Raw genomic sequence first — 17,850 nt, forward strand, 5'->3', positions numbered from 1 at the left:
GATTCTGGTGTTTAAGTAATATAGATTATATATTTGTATAGGAAATGTTAATAATAAACAAGAGATGTTATCTTTTGCTTACAGAAACCCACGTGATTCCTGGTTCTTAGACAAGCAGAAAAGCACCACCCACAGAACAGATTCGAAATACTAATGTGTCCACTTTCCTGCTATCCACAGGCATTTACACTGTTCCCAAGGTGCCACGGGAAAATGCTATCTTTTTTGGACCTTGGTTAGGACAGGGCTATTTTTTTTTTCCTTATTTTGAGCGCTGTATGGAAGGATACAAGCTAAGGAAGGAAGAAACTTCACTGCTTCCCTGGAGTAACACCCATAAAATGAAGCAGGAGGATCCCTCCCTCTCTCTGCTTCTCCAGAAGAACAACGCCAGCAGAGATGCAGCCACATGCCAGCATTGTTGCTTCACCCATTACCACCTGCAGGATCCTTTTCCCTGGTAATTGCTCTGTTGCTGCTGATCCTTAGAATTGAAAGGAGGAAGATACACACAGGCTCTGCTTGAATTCTTAGAGATGGTGGGCCAAGTAGCATCCTCACAGGATTAGGTTTTTATTCTCTTATATGCAGGACTTAAAAATGCAATTGCTAATGTAAGCAACAATTGCTAATTGCTGTCACAGCACTCGTGGTGAGGAATTTTCAAAAATGTAAAACGTGAGGGAAGCCATTGTTTGGGCATGACTTCCCCTTAGTTATTTTTCCTGACAAGTTACATTCATTGTCTTTATCCAGGCTGAGTACAGGCATGAGGACGGTGTAAGATAATATATATCTGCTGCTGCCAGAAAGAGCCTCTGCACGCTACTTAATGAGCACACTGACATCCTTCCTGTGCTCCTCAGAGCCGAGGGCACACTCGCCCTCCCACCTTGGTAACTTCTGTGATGTCCTTCCCTCCTCCCAGCGAGCTGGAGGAGGGTTGTGGTTCTCTGCCAAGGGGAAGGACGTCGGGTGAATGAGGTAGCCTCGAGGGCACGGACACCACCCGTGAAAAGGGCCAGCTACTTTCGTTATCAATGAAAAGGCAAAGCAGCAGCTGACACCTCGCTGGGCTCCTGGGGCGGGGTTTATTTGTTAGAGGGCCTTTTTCTGGTGTTTTTTTTCGTAGACACACGTGGCTATTCCGTGCAGGATGTGCTCTTTGCTAAAGCAAGCAACAGATGAAGTTCTCCCTAAGAGACCAGTTGTTCCATGTATAGTTTATAAAATAGCAGAACCTTTGGGTCCCTAATTGAGACTGGGGACTAACAAGTTTACAGTGCAATTAAATAGTGTCACAAGGCTGCTCTCCTAAGCTATGAATGGCAGCCGACCTCCTGTGTCCCAGAGTTCAGCAATTGCTTTCCATACATTCATTTTTCTTTTCACATCAGGGGAGAAATCCTTGTGGACTGGCCTTTTGACACCAGGGAGATCCCCCTCCTGAGCTTTCTCCCACTACTATTTTTTTCCCCACTGCTATTTAAAGGCAAGAGACCAAAAGGACAGGAAGAATCATAGGGTTTGAAAGGTCCTCAAAGAGCTGCCACCCTACTGAGCCGCACAAAGGAAGGCCCGAGCTGTGCACCTGCAGCACAGCCTGCAAGCCCAGCCTCCAGGCAAGGGGAAATCCGAAGCCCATCATCCCCCTCCTGCTGCCTAATAGGTCTGCTTTAATCACACCACCTTAGGAACACCACGGTTTATCCTTTGTTTGGAGAATGGTTGAGTGAGCAGAAAGATTGGGGATTCTTTGGGATTTCCCCGGTTGGGATTTCCCCACAGCATCCTGTGTGAAATTTCTGCCTTTTTTAAAAAAAAAAAAAGGGCACAAAGTCTTTTCTTTCAAGTGTCCTTATTGACAGCAGTGCTGCTAGCTGGATATCACTATATCAGGCTCCAAGCTCCAGCTGTTTACTGGACCCAGCACCCACCACTGAGGCTGAACATCAGCCCTTTCCAAACAGAAGACAGAATCATAGAATCATAGAATTGATTGGGTTGGAAAAGACCTCCCAGATCATCAAGTCCAACCCTTGATCCAACTCCAGTCCCTTTACCAGATCATGGCACTCAGTGCCATGGCCAATCTCAGCTAAAAAACCTCCAGGGATGGTGAATCCACCCCCTCTCTGGGCAGGCCATTCCAATGCCTGATTCCTCTCTCTGGAAAGAATTTTTTTCTGATCTCCAACTTAAATTTCCCCTGGCAGAGCTTGAGTTCGTGCCCCCTTGTCCTATTGCTGAGTGCCTGGGAGAAGAGACCAACCCCCACCTGGCTGGAACTTCCCTTCAGGTAGTTCTAGACAGTGATGAGGTCACCTCTGAGCCTCCTCTTCTCCAGGCTAAACACCCCCAGCTCCCTCAGCCTCTCCCCATAGGACTTGTGCTCCAGTCCCTTCACCAGTCTTGTTTCTCTTCTCTGGTCCCGCTCCAGCCCCTCAATCTCTTTCCTGAACTGAGGGGCCCAGAACTGAACACAACACTCAAGGTGTGGCCTCCCCAACGCAGAGTACAGGGGAAGGGTCACTGCCCTGGGCCTGCTGGCCACGCTATTTTTGATACAGGACAGATACCCAGATGCCTTTTCTTGCCTCTAAAGTTGTTGAGGTTGAACCCTTGAATCCTTCCAGTCTGTTCAAGGGGCAGAGCTCCAGAGCTGCACCTTGCTTAGCTCATCTTCCACAGCTGGCACAGTGCAGGTGAGAGACAGGCATGGAGCGGTGGAAGCTTAAAGGCACACAGTCAGGACAGAGGCATTTGTGTAATTCTCTCCTTGTTTTGCTGAATGCTGCTACACCAGTGGCAATGTCCAGGCTGGTGCTGCAGGGTGAGGAAGTGAGCTGCAGCTATATAGATTAAATCCTAGTTTCTACAACTCAGTTTATATTACCTTCATCCCCCTTTTTGGTTATTTACTGTAACTTGTCTTTGCAGAGAATCTGAAGAAATAATGTAAAATATGGAGAAGGGAGGAACATATATTTGGGCTGTATCAAGATCGATTTGTTTGTCTCTCATAATTCAGAGGGGCTCAGAGTGTTCCAGCAAAAGAGAAATTGAAGCCAGGCTTTTTAACATCTAGGTTTTTATCTCTAGATCAACTTCCCTCAGCTCTCAGCTTCCTCTTCAATCATCAGCCACCGGAGTGAATGCAAGGGAAACAAACGGTAACTCCACCAACAAAAAAGAAAAAATAATTAATGATTTTATTTTTGTGTGGTTTTTTTTTTTTTTTTAGTTCAGTTGGCCATCTGAGGTGCTAAAATCTCAACACCAACGAAGCAAGTGTGCATAAAAACAAACAATAAAACACAACCCAACAGAAGAAAACAGGTTGAAACAGAGTTGGTTTTGTACAGGTAGGGTATACGCTTTTCTGTTAACACTCCATACATGCCAACCGTAAAAGCCTTGAACAATCTGAATATCAGAGTTCACTTTCATACGAAAGGGAAGATGCCACAGCAGATCCCTTCACCTGGATTAGACTTCACACACACACGCATGCACGCACAGATACAGAGTATTTAAGTTACTGCAATGCCATCAGAACATGGCATCCTCCCCTTCTTCACATCTGCTTTCAGTGACACCCTCATCTGCCTGCTGCCCTGCCTATCGTGGTACTCTGAGCAATCCAAAAGCAGGAACTTTTGGAAAGCTTCTCACCTCTGTTATTGTACAACAGTTGAGAGCCAGCAATCTCTTTCTCTGTGAACTATATACAGGCTGGTTTTTAGTACACTTTAGAGTTCTCTTTCTTGCAGACAGTGATGACTGAAATTCCGATAAAACCATATGTGGCTTTTCAGTTTGTACACAGGAGATTTTATAATGCAACACCTTTCTCATCCACTGGTGTCCAGTGTAAACACTTAATTGAAAACTCTTTTTTAAAGAATGTTAACCAAACAAGGTGTAGCTGTGAACATTTTAGGAATAGCTGCTCACAAAACGGAACTGCTGGCTGCTCTAGATCATGCAGTCTAGACCACTTATAATACTTCATAACATTCAGGATTAGGATGTATAAAAATATTAAAAACCACCAGAGTGCACACAAATGTGGTGACTAGGTCTATGCAAGCACCGTGTTCTAAGAGAGGCCTAGGCATTGCACAAAACTCAGATTCTTGACCCTGGGGGTACCCCAGGGATCCACTGGTGTCTTTACACACAAACAAATATTTACATAAAATGCAGAGACGGAGAGAGAGAAGGACAAGACTTTTAAAACTCACGGTTTGCTCTAAAATATGTTCAGCAACGCAGTTTGTAACATGCCCTAGTGAGACCATGGGGTAATGGTTAACTGAAAGAAGGAGTATGTCTGAACGTTGGAGCTGAAATGTCTCATCACCTCCCCGCACATCAGTTCTCTGAAGCTCAGGATTTTACAGCCATTCGTGAGGTTTAATGAGAATATGGTCAAAAGGAACAGAACAGGTAAAAAAAATGTACTGTGAAAACAGCAGATTAATTGTTTTGGCAGTCCTCACTCCCTCAACCCCATTTGCCTCCTGGGTGTTTTCAGGAAGTTGGTATCCCCCTCCTTTCCCTGTAGGGGACTGAAGTGCTTGCCCCATCCTCAGTGTGCCCATTTCAAAACGAACACAGCTTAGGTTCCAAGCTTGGCTCTCTTCCTACCTACTGCAGCAGGGATGAAGCAGCCAGCCCCTGGTATGGACCGTGTCACCCAGGGACACATCCTTGAGTGTCCAATTCTTGGAAGCTGAGGGCCTTTCTGCTCTCCTCATAGGTGAAATGGACACACGTCATTGAATGCACATGGCTGAGTCACGTGCTGCTGCCCACCTGGGCAGCACAAAGAGCTAGAACATCCTACTTGGATTCTGATACAAATAAGGAATCTTGTGGTCACAAGAGCCTTCTTCAGCTTTAAAAATACAAAATTTGAATTAAAAATATTCAGATAGTAAAAAAACCCAGTATCTGATATGCAAGTCATATTCTTAAAGTGCAACTGAACAGCAAATACAAGTTGTGCCTTTTACAACCATTTTGATATAAAAAGGCCTTTTAACATTCCCTTTCATATATTTTTAATTTGTGTGTGCGATGTTAGCTCTTCATGTTCATTCCCACTGCTGGAGGCCTTCAGCATATCCCAACAAGCCTGGGCTTGGAATATGTGGTTTTCCGGTGCCGTAAGGGATCACGCCCTCAAGTGATATCACTCTTCAGCACTGCAAAGATCTGGCCAATGTTGCCCAGCACGCAAGAGAAAAGGAGTGATCTGGTATTTCTTCTTCAGGACTTTTTTCTGTTCTACTGCTCACATTCAATGACCTTTCGTTACAAGTTAGATGTGGTCCATATACCCAGTGCACTATCAAATGGACTGAGGACAGTTCTCCACATAAGACCATTTACAATAAACTTTTTATCCAGCCTCCCTCTTTCTTCCCTTCTCCTCTGCTCCAGCTTCCACTGGCCCCTCAATGCAGACTATGTAAACTACCATTGCCAGTTTGACTTGGGCAGCTGGCACCTGCACCGGCAGCTGGGGGGAATTCTGTCTGTGGCACATCCTGTTGGTGGGCTGACACTCCAGGACAGCAGAGACCACTTGCTAACATGCACAATTATAAAGCAGCACTGCGTCTGCCTGTCTGCTCGGCTTCACTAGCATCTGGATTTAATCTGTAATGCCTTAGCAGAAAACACCAGGGGGAATAAAGGGGGAACACTTCAGGCGGAAAAAACACGTTTCCACAGCCAGTAACCAGCACTGCCCAGAGTCCCTGGGGACACTCCTACCCATTCTCCCTCAGCCTGAGCTACCCTCCCAAGTCAAAAGGGGAATTCAGATCATAGACCCTGGCTTACAGGACACCTCTCTGAAGGAAGCAGAGAGCCAACAGTGAGAAACCATGCTAACTTATATCCCAGGGAAAAGACTAAAGGATGTTCAGCCCTGCTTGGGTGCCTTGCACCAGTGGTGTAAGTTCAAGCTGAAAACGTCAGTACTCTGTACGAATGTCCTTGGGAATGGGACACTTTCTCAAAGACACTCGGAAGCAGGCTTAGTACTTCTTTAACAAGAAAAGAACATAGTCAGCATCCCAAGGTGGGAAAACCTCTTAACACATCGTGTGAAGCACTAGAGACCTACCCCACGCACAGTGCTGTTTCAGCTCTGCAGGGCAAGTTAAGGACACAGTCTGCCCAGGGAATCTGTGGAACAGTGAATGGTGCTGAATTGCTCAGTGCATATCCTGCTCATCGGTTAGTGTGTGATTATGGTCAGAACCCTCCTGGCTGAAAAGCAGCAGCTTCACTAGCTGAGCCAAGAGGAGCTTCTTCTAACAGATGCAGCAGGAAATGTGCTATTTTTGTTTTCATGGAAGTCTCTCTAGCTGTATCTCAGGAGCGTGAGGGTCCCCTCTTTCAGTGAGAAAGAGACATATGGGATATTTCTACCTCACCGTTTTGGCTTTCTTGTTACAAAAAATGTAAATTTTAAATAAATATAGGTTTATTAGTCTAAAAGAGGGAATCTGGGATGCAGAAGAAAAGGATGCTAAGAACACAAATAGATTCTTAAACTCCATGAGTGCGCAGGATTTTTTCGTAGAGGAAAACTCCTAGGGCAGGATGCATCCATGGGAACACAAAGGCTGCCCTTGCTGTGAAGCAGGGACCAATCCGCAGTAGTGTCTTTCTCTAACAGAGTTAAAACACTCCCTCCACAATCAAATAAGTGTAACAATCAAATTATTAATAAGAACACTAATAAATAGCCACAGGTAACAACGTCCAGTAATTTAGAAGTGGAAGTTGTAGAATGCAGCAGGCACACACACTCATCACTCGTCCATTTTTTTTCCTAAAAGATACAAAAATGAATCTTCTTTCAAGTATTAAAAAAATAAGTTAATTGACATAAAAGGGTCAAAGTGACTGAGGGCCCAGGCAGGTCTTAAGCTTTGTTTCCAATGTGCAAAAACAAAATACAGAGGAAAACAAATAAAAACACTGAAAAGTCTTAATGGTGGTTCGGTCACTTAAGGGCTTCTCCCTTTCAGGGGTCTAACAGCCAGGGAATGCTGCCTGGGAACACCCCTGCCCCAGCACACACCTACCACTGCCCCACAGCAGTATTTTCCAGTGTCAAAACAGTCACAACGAAAACAGAACAAGGAAGCCCACCAGCCTCTGAGCTGTGGCCATGAAGACTAAGGCCAGCAGTAGCTGTCTCTCCAGTGTGTTGCAAAGCAGATGGGCATCTTCCTTCTCTCTTCTTCTCCCCTTGTTCCCCACAAGAAGATTTAGGAGGCTTTGATGGGGAGAGAGTCCACTGATGCCCACTTCTCTCTAAAAACCAGGAGGCAGAGAGTTCTGTCACACATACTAGCAGTATCTTCTCTGTCCTGTATTTCTTCATATCCATGCATAATGATCAACTGCAGGTTTCTTTGGTGGGGAGGAAGACTAAAGCAAAGAAGGTGTTGCCCTGGGCTTCTGGAGCTCTCTTGGACAGCTGACTCCACTGCTACAGGCTGCTGTGGTTTTCCAGGGAGGGTTGCCACTTCCCTCCCTTTTATAAGAACTGGTGTAGTAAAACCGGGGAAGGAATGGACTGACACAAATCCAGTTTAGTTAAGGGTACTTGTTCCCTTAACCTCCTTCCCCACACATGGATTATTTCTCTCCCTCCTACCACACACACATAAATACAGTCCCTTGTATAGGACCTAAAGGAGATTCCACGGTCTCAACTCATTTCTTCAGCTTGGCTTGCAGACATGTAAAACTTAAGCTTCTGGAACCAACACACTTATCAAAAGGCTTCTGAGTGGTTCAAACCAAATCCCTGCATGCTGTCGGACCCTTTGGAGGTTTCCCCTTCAACATCTTCCTATCAGTGTAATTCTGGCAAACTCAGGGTAGGCCAACTGGAAACACAGACCATCAGAGGTAAATGTGTTAAGCTCAGGACCAGTTCAAGCTAAAACCTTTGGAAAGCATGACTGCCTCCAAGTCCTTGTCTTCTTCCTTTTCTCGAAGCCGTTGCTCCTCAAGGAGAGCCACAAGGGAATCTCTCTGCTCCACTACTTCCAGCATCTCGTTCAGGATCCTCTTCTCCTCCGAGAGCTCCTCATCTGTCTTCAGATGATCTACAGAGATATCAAGAACTATCAGCATACACAGGGCTAGAAATACACACATACAACCCATGAAATAGTCCCTTCTGCTCTCACCTTCTACTGCCATCCTCTCGCGGAGTTCCTGCTGTAATCGACTCTGCCTGTCTTCCAGTTCTAGCTCCCGAGCACTGAAAGGGAAACATCAGAAATCCACCTTCTGGGTATATGAAAATACTGCATACATTGCTGCATACCCACACTCAGTTTCTGCTCCCTCTCTGGATATCTCCTGTGCATTTCGCCAACCTGTTTTGGAATATATCTTAAGTGTTTTAAGAGTTGTAACTGTGTTTTTAAAAGATTTAATGGTACTTGCACCATTTCAGATTCTTTGCTTTCAATACAAAGTGCAATACCAAAAATAGAGCAGATTATAGGTGGGATTAAATCTGAAGCAGCATGAAAGAACAAACAATCTGCAATAACTCTATGTATCTTCTGCTACTTTGCACTGTAAAAACAAAGTTACTTATTAACTAAGGACGTGTCAGGCCACGTCCTTTTCAGATGCCAATGCAGACAACACGGTGGGGCTTTTCTGCTCCAGGCAGAGGTGATAAGCTTCCACACTGCTGGGGTGAGCTGACATACTCAGAAACTAATTTCAGTGAATTCGCATCATGGGAATACAGAAAGCTATCAATTTCATCAACAGGAAAAAAGCTTTATCCCCTGAGCCCAAATAAGAGGCACTGGAGTCCCACTACAGGCAGAGAAGGGCCACATGGCAAAGAATTAACACTTTTGGCTATGCTTAAAAGCAAACTCTACCAAAACCAGAAGGAGTCACACATTGTTTCTGCATAGCTCAAACCAGTTGCATAAACAATTTGTGTTTAATACAATAGATTGAGCAGGACTCGCATATCTGTACTTCTGCATGTGCACAGATAATTGGAACTTTTATTGCTTACTGCTATTACTCCTTCTACCTCTCTTCTGAAATGTACTTGGATTCATATCTCAGTCACAAACGAGCCTAAGATGCTGCTGACCTCCTGGCCCTATAGGAAGACAATACTGACAGATCTTCCAATACTATTTATGACAGAATCCCCATTTTTTTCCACATTCACTCACAATATCATCAGTTCCGACTCGTAGCGAACCAAGGCGTTCTTCTCCTGCACCAGCTTGAACCACTCCTGCATCAGCTTGGGGTCATCTTTCTTACCCATGCCTGCCAAAAAAGAAACCTGCTAAGTGTTTCAGGTAATGCCCTGCAATCCTGACAAGTCCAAACCGCAAAAACAACAATGGGGCAAAATGTGCAAAGAAAGCCGAGCAAGATGCTGCCAGAGCACTCCCAAGCCGGGTCCATTCAGTTTGCCTACAGTACACAGTACAGTGGAAGTCACCTCCAAAAGGATTCTCTTCTCTTTGGAGCCCAATTTTTTTTCCTTCCTGATTTTTTTGTGATTGCTTGTTTCTTCCTCACTCTTACTGTAGAAAGCCCCAAGCATTTGTTTTTCCTTTCATCAGAAGACTTTTACAGATCCTCAGGCCAGCTACTTAAACATGCTCATCAGAAAAGGATTCAATTGCCACTCCATGTGTTTTACCTTTATTTTCTTCAATTGCATGTCCTCATGATTTTCTTTTACTAGCCAAAAACTAACGTCTTCTTTTTATTCAATGGATAAATAAATCTTTTCTGACTGCTCCTCCCAGCCACATGTATCTATTCCTTTTTAAGAACCCCTCTGTACAGCGAATACAGAAACTAATTCTACTGTATTGCACATCAGCACTAAAAAGAACTCCCAGACCCATTTGCTAACATCAAAGCAGAATAAAAACACCTCGGGCCTTGGCCACCTAGTACAGAACTCTTAGCTGGAATTCCTTTTATTTTAAAAACAACTTCTAAATTTACTCAGTAATCCACTGGTGAATCTTGTATCTGTCAGGAGTCATGTGGAATAAATGCAGAAAGCTGTTCCTAAAGCCTTCTGTTGTTGCTATTTGTCAAACACAAAAGCTTACCGGGGGCAAGCTCTTGGTCTGGGCCACTTATGCCACACTGAAGTGCCTGCAGATGAATTCTGTGACTTAGCTCAGACCCCAACAAGGACAGTAGCAATGCTCCTGCCTGCATGGAATTGGATGCAGGAGCAAGGGCTCAAACTGAGCTCAACAGCACTTTCGGTGTACTACATCCTATCAGCTTGCACTGCATGTAACCTAGGCATCCCAAAGTAACTACAGCCCTGTCTGTGTTTGTTATCATGAGTACACACTCTCTACATCAAGAACAAAAGCTCTCAAATAGTCCATTTGATGCTAAAACAATGAAGCAGCAATCTTACTGTCCAAACTCAGTGAGACACCTCACCAATACCACATTCCTGGTGAGATAATTCAGACCCGTGCCCTGCCTCATCCTCAGTATGTCACAGAAGTGCTGCCCTGGAGCTGCACAAGGGAGAGCCTACAACTCCTAGGAAACTGCAGCCTAGGCTGAGAACACCTGCCTTTAACCTGTCATAGCAGCCCTTGGGTGATCCCAGACCCGGCTGTCCCACCGTGAGAGAGAGCTCTGTGGGCTTTGTCCCAGCGTGTGGCTCAGTTCCAAGCATTCTTTTCTGAGCATCTCTGCACAATATGCCCACGTGGTGGCAGGAGAGGGAGACTGTACATGCAGATGTCCAGTGCTGTGGCGCCATGAAAACACTGGGAAGTCTCCCCTTCCTTTCCGATGCCAGGATGTGTAAAAAACAAATGTCTCTAAGAAAAAGCCAAAAACACAATGCTACTGACCTATGAAATACGTAAGTATTTTTAAACAGCCAATGAGCAGAGGAATAATGGGAGGATTGGAAAGGGAGCATTGACAACTGATGTGAGGGAGCACCATGGAAAGCAGGTAAGTGGTTAGCAAAATTACACCATGAACACACATAAACAACCCCTTCCCCATGCCTTGGCAATGGAAACTCTACAGTAAACTCCATTTGGAACAGTTAAAGAATGCACTCAGCAAGACAGATGAGGGAAAACTGGTCTAACTTAAGGTCTGTTGGTTTTTAAAGTTCAAGTTCAAGGATGCTTTTGCAAACCAGTCCTTATAAAGACACAGTATTCCTTTAATCCCTACATGCTAATTAAAAGGCCATATTTAAGGCAACAGATTTTCTTCCCTTACCCCACCTTCCAAACATCTTTCAGGAGGAATAGAGAAATTGAAGCCAGCAAATGAATATAGAAACTTTTGAGTGTGACATTACTGGCGCCACAGCTGCTGCTCAATGTCCCTCTCAGTCACTACACCTTCTCTAGCACAGGTGGGACTCGCCAAAGGGATACTGTACCTTTAATAACTTGCCACAGGCTCAGAGAAGCTGGTTACCAGGTTGCTACAGAGAAGGTTGGTTTGGGGACACAGCAAGAGAAGGCTGGGGATGGGGACCTTGTGTTCACTATCTGACTAGTGCTGCTATGACAACCCAGCTGTGGTCAAGGAGGACAGGGAGTGTGAGGTTACGTTACCTTCATGGGCACAGCAAGGGCAGAAGGAGAGAGGTCTACGACGTGGTGTCCCGGCATTGGGCTCAACTTCAATAGGACCAAACGAGGAAGAGGAAGAGGCAGGAGAGGAAGTGGAAGTTGGAAGTGGAACGGAAGAGGAGGAAAGGGGTGAAATAAAAGACAAGCAAAGGACAAAAAGCATAAGAGTGAGATAGAAAGGAAACACAAGAAGAAAAGAAAAGAAAAAATACAAGAAATGGAGAAGCAGAAACAAGGGATACAGTCTACAGATGAATAATGTCCCTAAAAAGCACAGATAACAGGCAAGAGGTAGACTGAGGTACCAGTGAACTCTTACTGAGCTGTACAGATACCACGCAGGAGGTTACTGTTGCTGCATTTTAACTAATGCACATTTTTCAGTTGCATGGTCTTTAACCAAAAAGTTTGTGACCCAGATCTTAGGACTAGCAGAGATGAATATTTAGCTCCTGCTGATAACATCAAATTTCAAGCAGGGTTACAGTAAGTCTTGCCTGCATGTGTAAGACACCAGCTGTAAGCAGCCACCCTACCTTAAAGCCTTATCAGGACCAGGCTCTTATCACCGTGGCAGCATCCACTGATGGTAAAAGTGTCCTTTGTAATGGAATATAATGTCTTCAGACAGGGAACATCACAGGGAGAATCCGATTACCATGGAACCAGCCTGCCAGGATCTGCCGTGCCAAGTATGGTGAGTACACATGTACTCAACTGGATTGTTGTGCTTAGAGGGGCAAAGGCTTTTACACAGATAAAAAAGTGATTCGCATCAGGGTCTACAGGGGCAATGATCAGCTGAGGTCTTTGCAGAGTTAAAATAGTAAACTTAAAGCTCTCCCTTGATGTTTTCATTTCACAAAGCATTTTAAAGCTTACAATTCCTCTTAGTATTGGTGACTTACTGAATCTTTGTCATCTTTTCTGTCAGACACTGAAGGACAAACACTTCTCATCTCTCAAAAGGTTCAGCTGCTTTAACACCAAGAATTTGCTTTTCAACTGTACTTAACATTACAGAGATAAACAGGAGGAAATAACCAATGTCACTAATAGTTACAGGAGGACATGCACCAGGGAGGTGATGAGCCTGAAACATCAGAGGAGCAGAATGGAACACTTACTGCTCTCAGGGCACAACTGCATTCATAAAGAGGAGGCATTTCTGTGCTGGGAAGAGGCATAAACTCCACAACAATAATATGGTAAGAATAATGCTTTTTTTGGAAAAGTCAGCAGAGTTTGATATATGTGGTTCAGAGAAAGCTTTATAGAACAAGACTACCCATGGCTTTAGAAGGGACCATCACAGAACTAGACCAGCACATGGAGGACACACTGGAGCAAGAGGGGGAGCACACCAGCTTCAAAGCCCGTGACTGAGCAGCGCAGCTTTCTCAGACAGGAAGAAACGTCTGTACTGGAGCAGGAAGGGGTGACATTAGGAGAGGTGCCACAGTTGGCCAAAGGACAGTTACAAATAAAGCATCGTACCAGCGTTAGTTGACAGGAACTGGACCTTAATTATAGTTCTTCTGAATTTTCAAACTTCCTCATTTAAAATGAAAAAATACTAAGGCTTTTTTTTCCTACAATTGCCATTTCACAGACCAGGTTACAAAAGCAATCACAAACAAGAAAAACTCCAAACCACACCAGGCACTGTGAAGAATAAGCTTCCACACAAAGCAGAGCATTTAGTGCATGATACTTATGAATTATTTTGTATTTCACATCCTATCTTATTCAACATTAATTCTTCCATACAAGTTTTAGTACTGTAACTTGGTCTAACTCCAATTGTGGAGGGGGGATGTGTCAGGAGGTGGATATTTAACTGTATGGAAAAATCCACTTAAATTTTTCAGGGTTTGAGATTTCATTCAGAATTGGGGCGTGGGGTCTTTGATAAATTTCAAACCATGGACATACATACACTTGGTGAGGAACTCCCAGCTTTTCATATGTGATCTCAAAATACATACCCAATACGTTAAAATCATCTTCATATCATTGTGAAACTGACACACAACTACCAGTTTTGTCATCAGTGAACAAACGGTCTGATACTAGGAAAGGATACCATCTCTGATCTCGAGTGAAAAGCCACAGGGGTTACGCAGCAGCTGACTAATACAGAGCTCATCCCACAACTCTGTTTTCTTCCTTTGCTCTTAATTACCCTCCCACTCTTGTCCAAGGAAAATTTGTCCTTGAATCAAGTTACAAAGTCCAAGTATCTACAATAGTCCTGCTACTAGAAATGTTGACATTCCATTTCAGTAAGATAGTGAACATAACCTGTAAAATTAAGATCCTTTCCAGCTACTTCAGTCATAAATTAGAGTTTACATTAGTGAATACAGGTTATATGATCATTACAATTGCTCTAAAAACAACTTCTGTTCAAAGCAGGATGATTAGCAAGGCTTTAAGGAGTCTTCCTTATGGACTGAAGGTCCTTAACAGCAAAAAAAAGAGCAAAGTACAACCTGAAAACTTGCCTTGCAATGCTTCTCTAAAGCTGTGAAAATTATGCCCTAGAAAGTGACATAATCTGAAGCTGCAAGTATTATAAAACATACCATGCAGCAGAATTTTAAATATATTTTTAAAAACTTCTCTAAGGTGATAGCCATGAAAACTGCCTCCCCATCCCTGCTCATAAAGAGTACCAGCACGAAGTATGGACTCTGAGCAGACTGAAATAGGAACTTTCTAACTATGAGAGAATAACTATTTTATGGTACATCCTGAAACGGGGAAAGCTTTTTCATTGACAGGAATCAATCTTTGTCACATATTTCCCTATCCCTTCAGAGGAACACTTTCAAGAAAAGGCCTCTTAACTGTTTCAGAAACAAAGAATTTGAGGGAAAAAATCAACTGATAAATGGAAAATGTTTTCCCTGGAGCAGACGGTAATTTTAGATAGCGAATGTATCATCAGATCATTCACATTCCTGCTAAGGTTAATTTAAAATAATTCAACTTCACAGCAAGAGTTGTCCCTGTGTGTAAGTATGCTGAAGGACAATTCTGGGAAAAGGCTGAACTCCTTGTCCAGTACTATCAAGAAGGAGAACTGTGCAATGACTCAGTTCACAATATGGTGTTAAAAACTGTCTCATCTACCTTGCCCTTATCACACATCTGATTACATTATGGAAACCCTTACACAGCTTCTTATTTCTCCCAAAGCCATTACCAATCCTACAGGAAATAGTATTATTGTACTGTTGTTTAGAGAAGAAAAATCACCATCTCGTGGTCTCATTAAATTAAAAACAAGATCATCACTGCAAGACAATTTTTTTTGGTCATTGAGTCAGGGCCAGATAGGAAACCCCCTCTTGTCATGCAAATTAAAAAAAACCCAACAAACCCAACCCCTTTCTGCTTAAGTCTCATTCAACACCAAAAATACCCAGGCCAGGTCTGGAGACACGAGTCTTCACCCACAGCATGGAAAGAGTGCTGGTGGCAGCAGCAACACCTGCTGAAGGAGTTCATCTGGAAGGAGCTGAAAGGCACGAGGAGAACCATTTCTGTGGCCACTCCGTTCTTCAGTTCCCCCTGTGCTGCCAGCAGGTGTCTAAGGTGTGCCTGTAGCTTCCAGACAGAAAGTCACCATTTTTTCATCGGAGAGGCACACCTGCCTACAGGCTGTGTTAATCACAGGTTGTTCCTTTCCAGTGCCATAGGCCAGCTTTCCTGACTGTGCACAGCCCTGGAAGCAAAGCTCAGCAGCCCAAGCTGCTGCCCAGCAGAGGTGTGGCACAGAGGCAGGGGCTGCTTGTTAAGGAAAGGACTGTGCCTCAGTTCCTGAGCACATTGAGCATCCTAGACAGATAAAAGAAGTTCTGCCTTGCAGACCAGACACATCCCATCAATAAAGTGACTGGAATTACCCTGCCTCTGTGAAAAGAAGCCTTTCCCAGATCTTTCTGGGCAATCTGGTGTGCAGCCATGACAAGAATGACCTGTTTGTCTTAGTACTCTTGAGAGATTCAGACTTTGCTACAGTGGTGGAAACCAAGACTTAGGCCAAGAGTAAACACCAGTAGCTCCAAAGCCTCCTCTAAACAAGGACTAGAAGTTGTATAACTGCTGTGAAAATATGCCTTCCTTTTCACTGTATGCTGGTCTTTGTTACACAAGATACACTGGACTGTTGTCTTCTTTTCTCATTTTCATTTACCTATTGTTTAAAGGTTGGTTTTGTCCTTTTCTGCTGTAGCTACATGACACTTCTACACAATCAGCAGCACAGTGGTCAAAACTATCGATCAGGATGAAGAAAGCACAGCAGAAAGTTTGGGGTGGCAGACCTCATTATCCCCAAGCTACAGCTCACACAGATTCCCTTCTTGTGTCCTATGAGAACTGTGACAATTTCTAAGTGGTGAGCCCCTGCAAGTTAAAATTACCTGAACAAATGTACCACAGATGAAATGACATCACATCTTTTGCAAGTTTTGCATCCAAAGACTTTGAATTCTATATTGCTGACTAATTAGTGTGCTTTGGAAACCGCAGCACTGGGCAGGAAATCCAGCTCCAAGGCTAATTTCAGTTCCACTGAAACATTATGTGGCAATTGATCTCACAATCTAAGAGTACAACACTTTAGAAATTCTTATTCTACTAACAATTTTTATCCCTCATTTATCAGGCATACTAAAAGCTCTAATTTTAAATCAGTGTTTAAAATATGGACTCATCCAAAAGAGGTTGGTAAGTCAAACTCCACTGATCACACTAAATATCCTCTTTCCCACCCTTAGAAATATCAGGTATGGTCAGAAACCCAAGTACCGAAAAATAAAGCATTCCATCCTTACTGTTTGGTGAAGTTGTTGAACAGGAGCATTGTAAAAGAGCATGGATACAGAAAGCCACCTCTTGGAGAACAGCAGGTTGCAGGTTGGGGGCAAGGATTCTGATAAATACCCCATAAACGCATTGTTTAGTGTGTCTGACTTAACAGTTTTCTAAATCTGTCAAACCCAATATCCTCTAGAGCACAGTCACTAGGAGGAACCTGGGGAAAACTCAAAGACCACTGAACTGTCATGCAAACTGAACTGCTTTTATTTATCCAGCACAAGGGAGGCGGGGGAAAAGGCAGGGGAGGGAAGGATAACTGGGGAAAGCAAAAGTGGTAGCAGAACACAAACACAAATGACTGCACAGAAGTCTTCTGCTTCTACTAGACCTTGAGGCACTTCAAAACATGGTCCGAATTAGTAGTCCTGCACTGACCCTGTCTCCCAAGACTGTTAGTTTTTGAGTGCAGAAAGAAGCAGGTAAATGGGAATTGCCTAACAAGTACTTAGCAAGTTCTGCTTATCAAGTGCTCTCTCCTGCTCAAAATTTACAGCAAACAAAACATGTTACCAATTCACTTCAGTGTCAAAACCAGGTGCAGACTGCAAAAACAACGTTTATCTTACATGTCCATTCCCCTTCCAGGAGAGCTGTGTTTGTCAGTCATGAGAAATAGGACTGTTCCACTTGAATATATCAGACTCCAGCCCTGCAGTTAGACCTGAAGGACTTTAAAGGACATAGTTGGCTCAAATATTTTAGAGAAGTTAATAAAAACTGAAGTTGTTGTAGCATGTCCTTTAAACAAAGTACAAAGATTTAAAAAAAATCATTTGCATTTTTCCTCCATTTGCCTGAGGTTCATAAGGCTCTTGTCAAGAAGGGAGAACATACATCAGAAATCAATACTATCAAACCTGCCAGCTCTCTTCCCTACATCCTTCTTGTCTCCCTTGGCATACCCCAGCCAAGAAGAAAGCAGGATGGAGGTGTGTGGCTCTTTCCTCACTGATTCCCTGCGGGGTGCAAGGAAAAGGAAGCCGCTCATTTGGACCCAGAGAGAACAACGGAGGTACTTTCCATAGGCAGAGAAGGAGCAAACTGGGACAGGGAGCCAGTGGGTTAGGAGGAACTGAGGCTGGGACTAAGGAAGCAGGGTGGCTAAATGCAAAGCATGAAGAGAACACAAACGAAGGGAGAGGGAAAAAGGGGCTAGGGTTGAAGGGAGAAGGCAGACTTGAGAAGATATGACCTACAATTTTCCAAATAATGCTGGGCAGAAGAGGGAGCAGAGCTCATACATTTTGGAAGAAGGCCAAAGGCAGGGATTTAG

The 17,850-nt window shown here is 43.9% G+C and overlaps 1 protein-coding gene across 2 annotated transcripts in view; it reads right to left on the bottom strand.

The window, feature by feature from the left end:
• Nucleotides 1-3,195: 3,195 nt before the first annotated feature.
• MICAL3 (microtubule associated monooxygenase, calponin and LIM domain containing 3) overlaps nucleotides 3,196-17,850 on the bottom strand; it is a 167,793-nt gene continuing 153,138 nt past the window's right edge. For both annotated transcript variants that reach the window (XM_071551272.1, XM_071551273.1), the window contains 4 exons: nucleotides 11,667-11,732; nucleotides 9,258-9,357; nucleotides 8,232-8,305; nucleotides 3,196-8,147 (listed from right to left, as the gene is read on the bottom strand). In XM_071551272.1, the coding sequence (XP_071407373.1) occupies nucleotides 7,963-8,147; nucleotides 8,232-8,305; nucleotides 9,258-9,357; nucleotides 11,667-11,732 (425 nt within the window). In that variant the 3' untranslated portion in view covers nucleotides 3,196-7,962. The remainder of the gene's footprint in view (nucleotides 8,148-8,231; nucleotides 8,306-9,257; nucleotides 9,358-11,666; nucleotides 11,733-17,850) is intronic.

Source organism: Pithys albifrons, chromosome 3 (assembly GCF_047495875.1).
Source record: "Pithys albifrons albifrons isolate INPA30051 chromosome 3, PitAlb_v1, whole genome shotgun sequence".
NCBI lineage: Eukaryota > Metazoa > Chordata > Aves > Passeriformes > Thamnophilidae > Pithys > Pithys albifrons.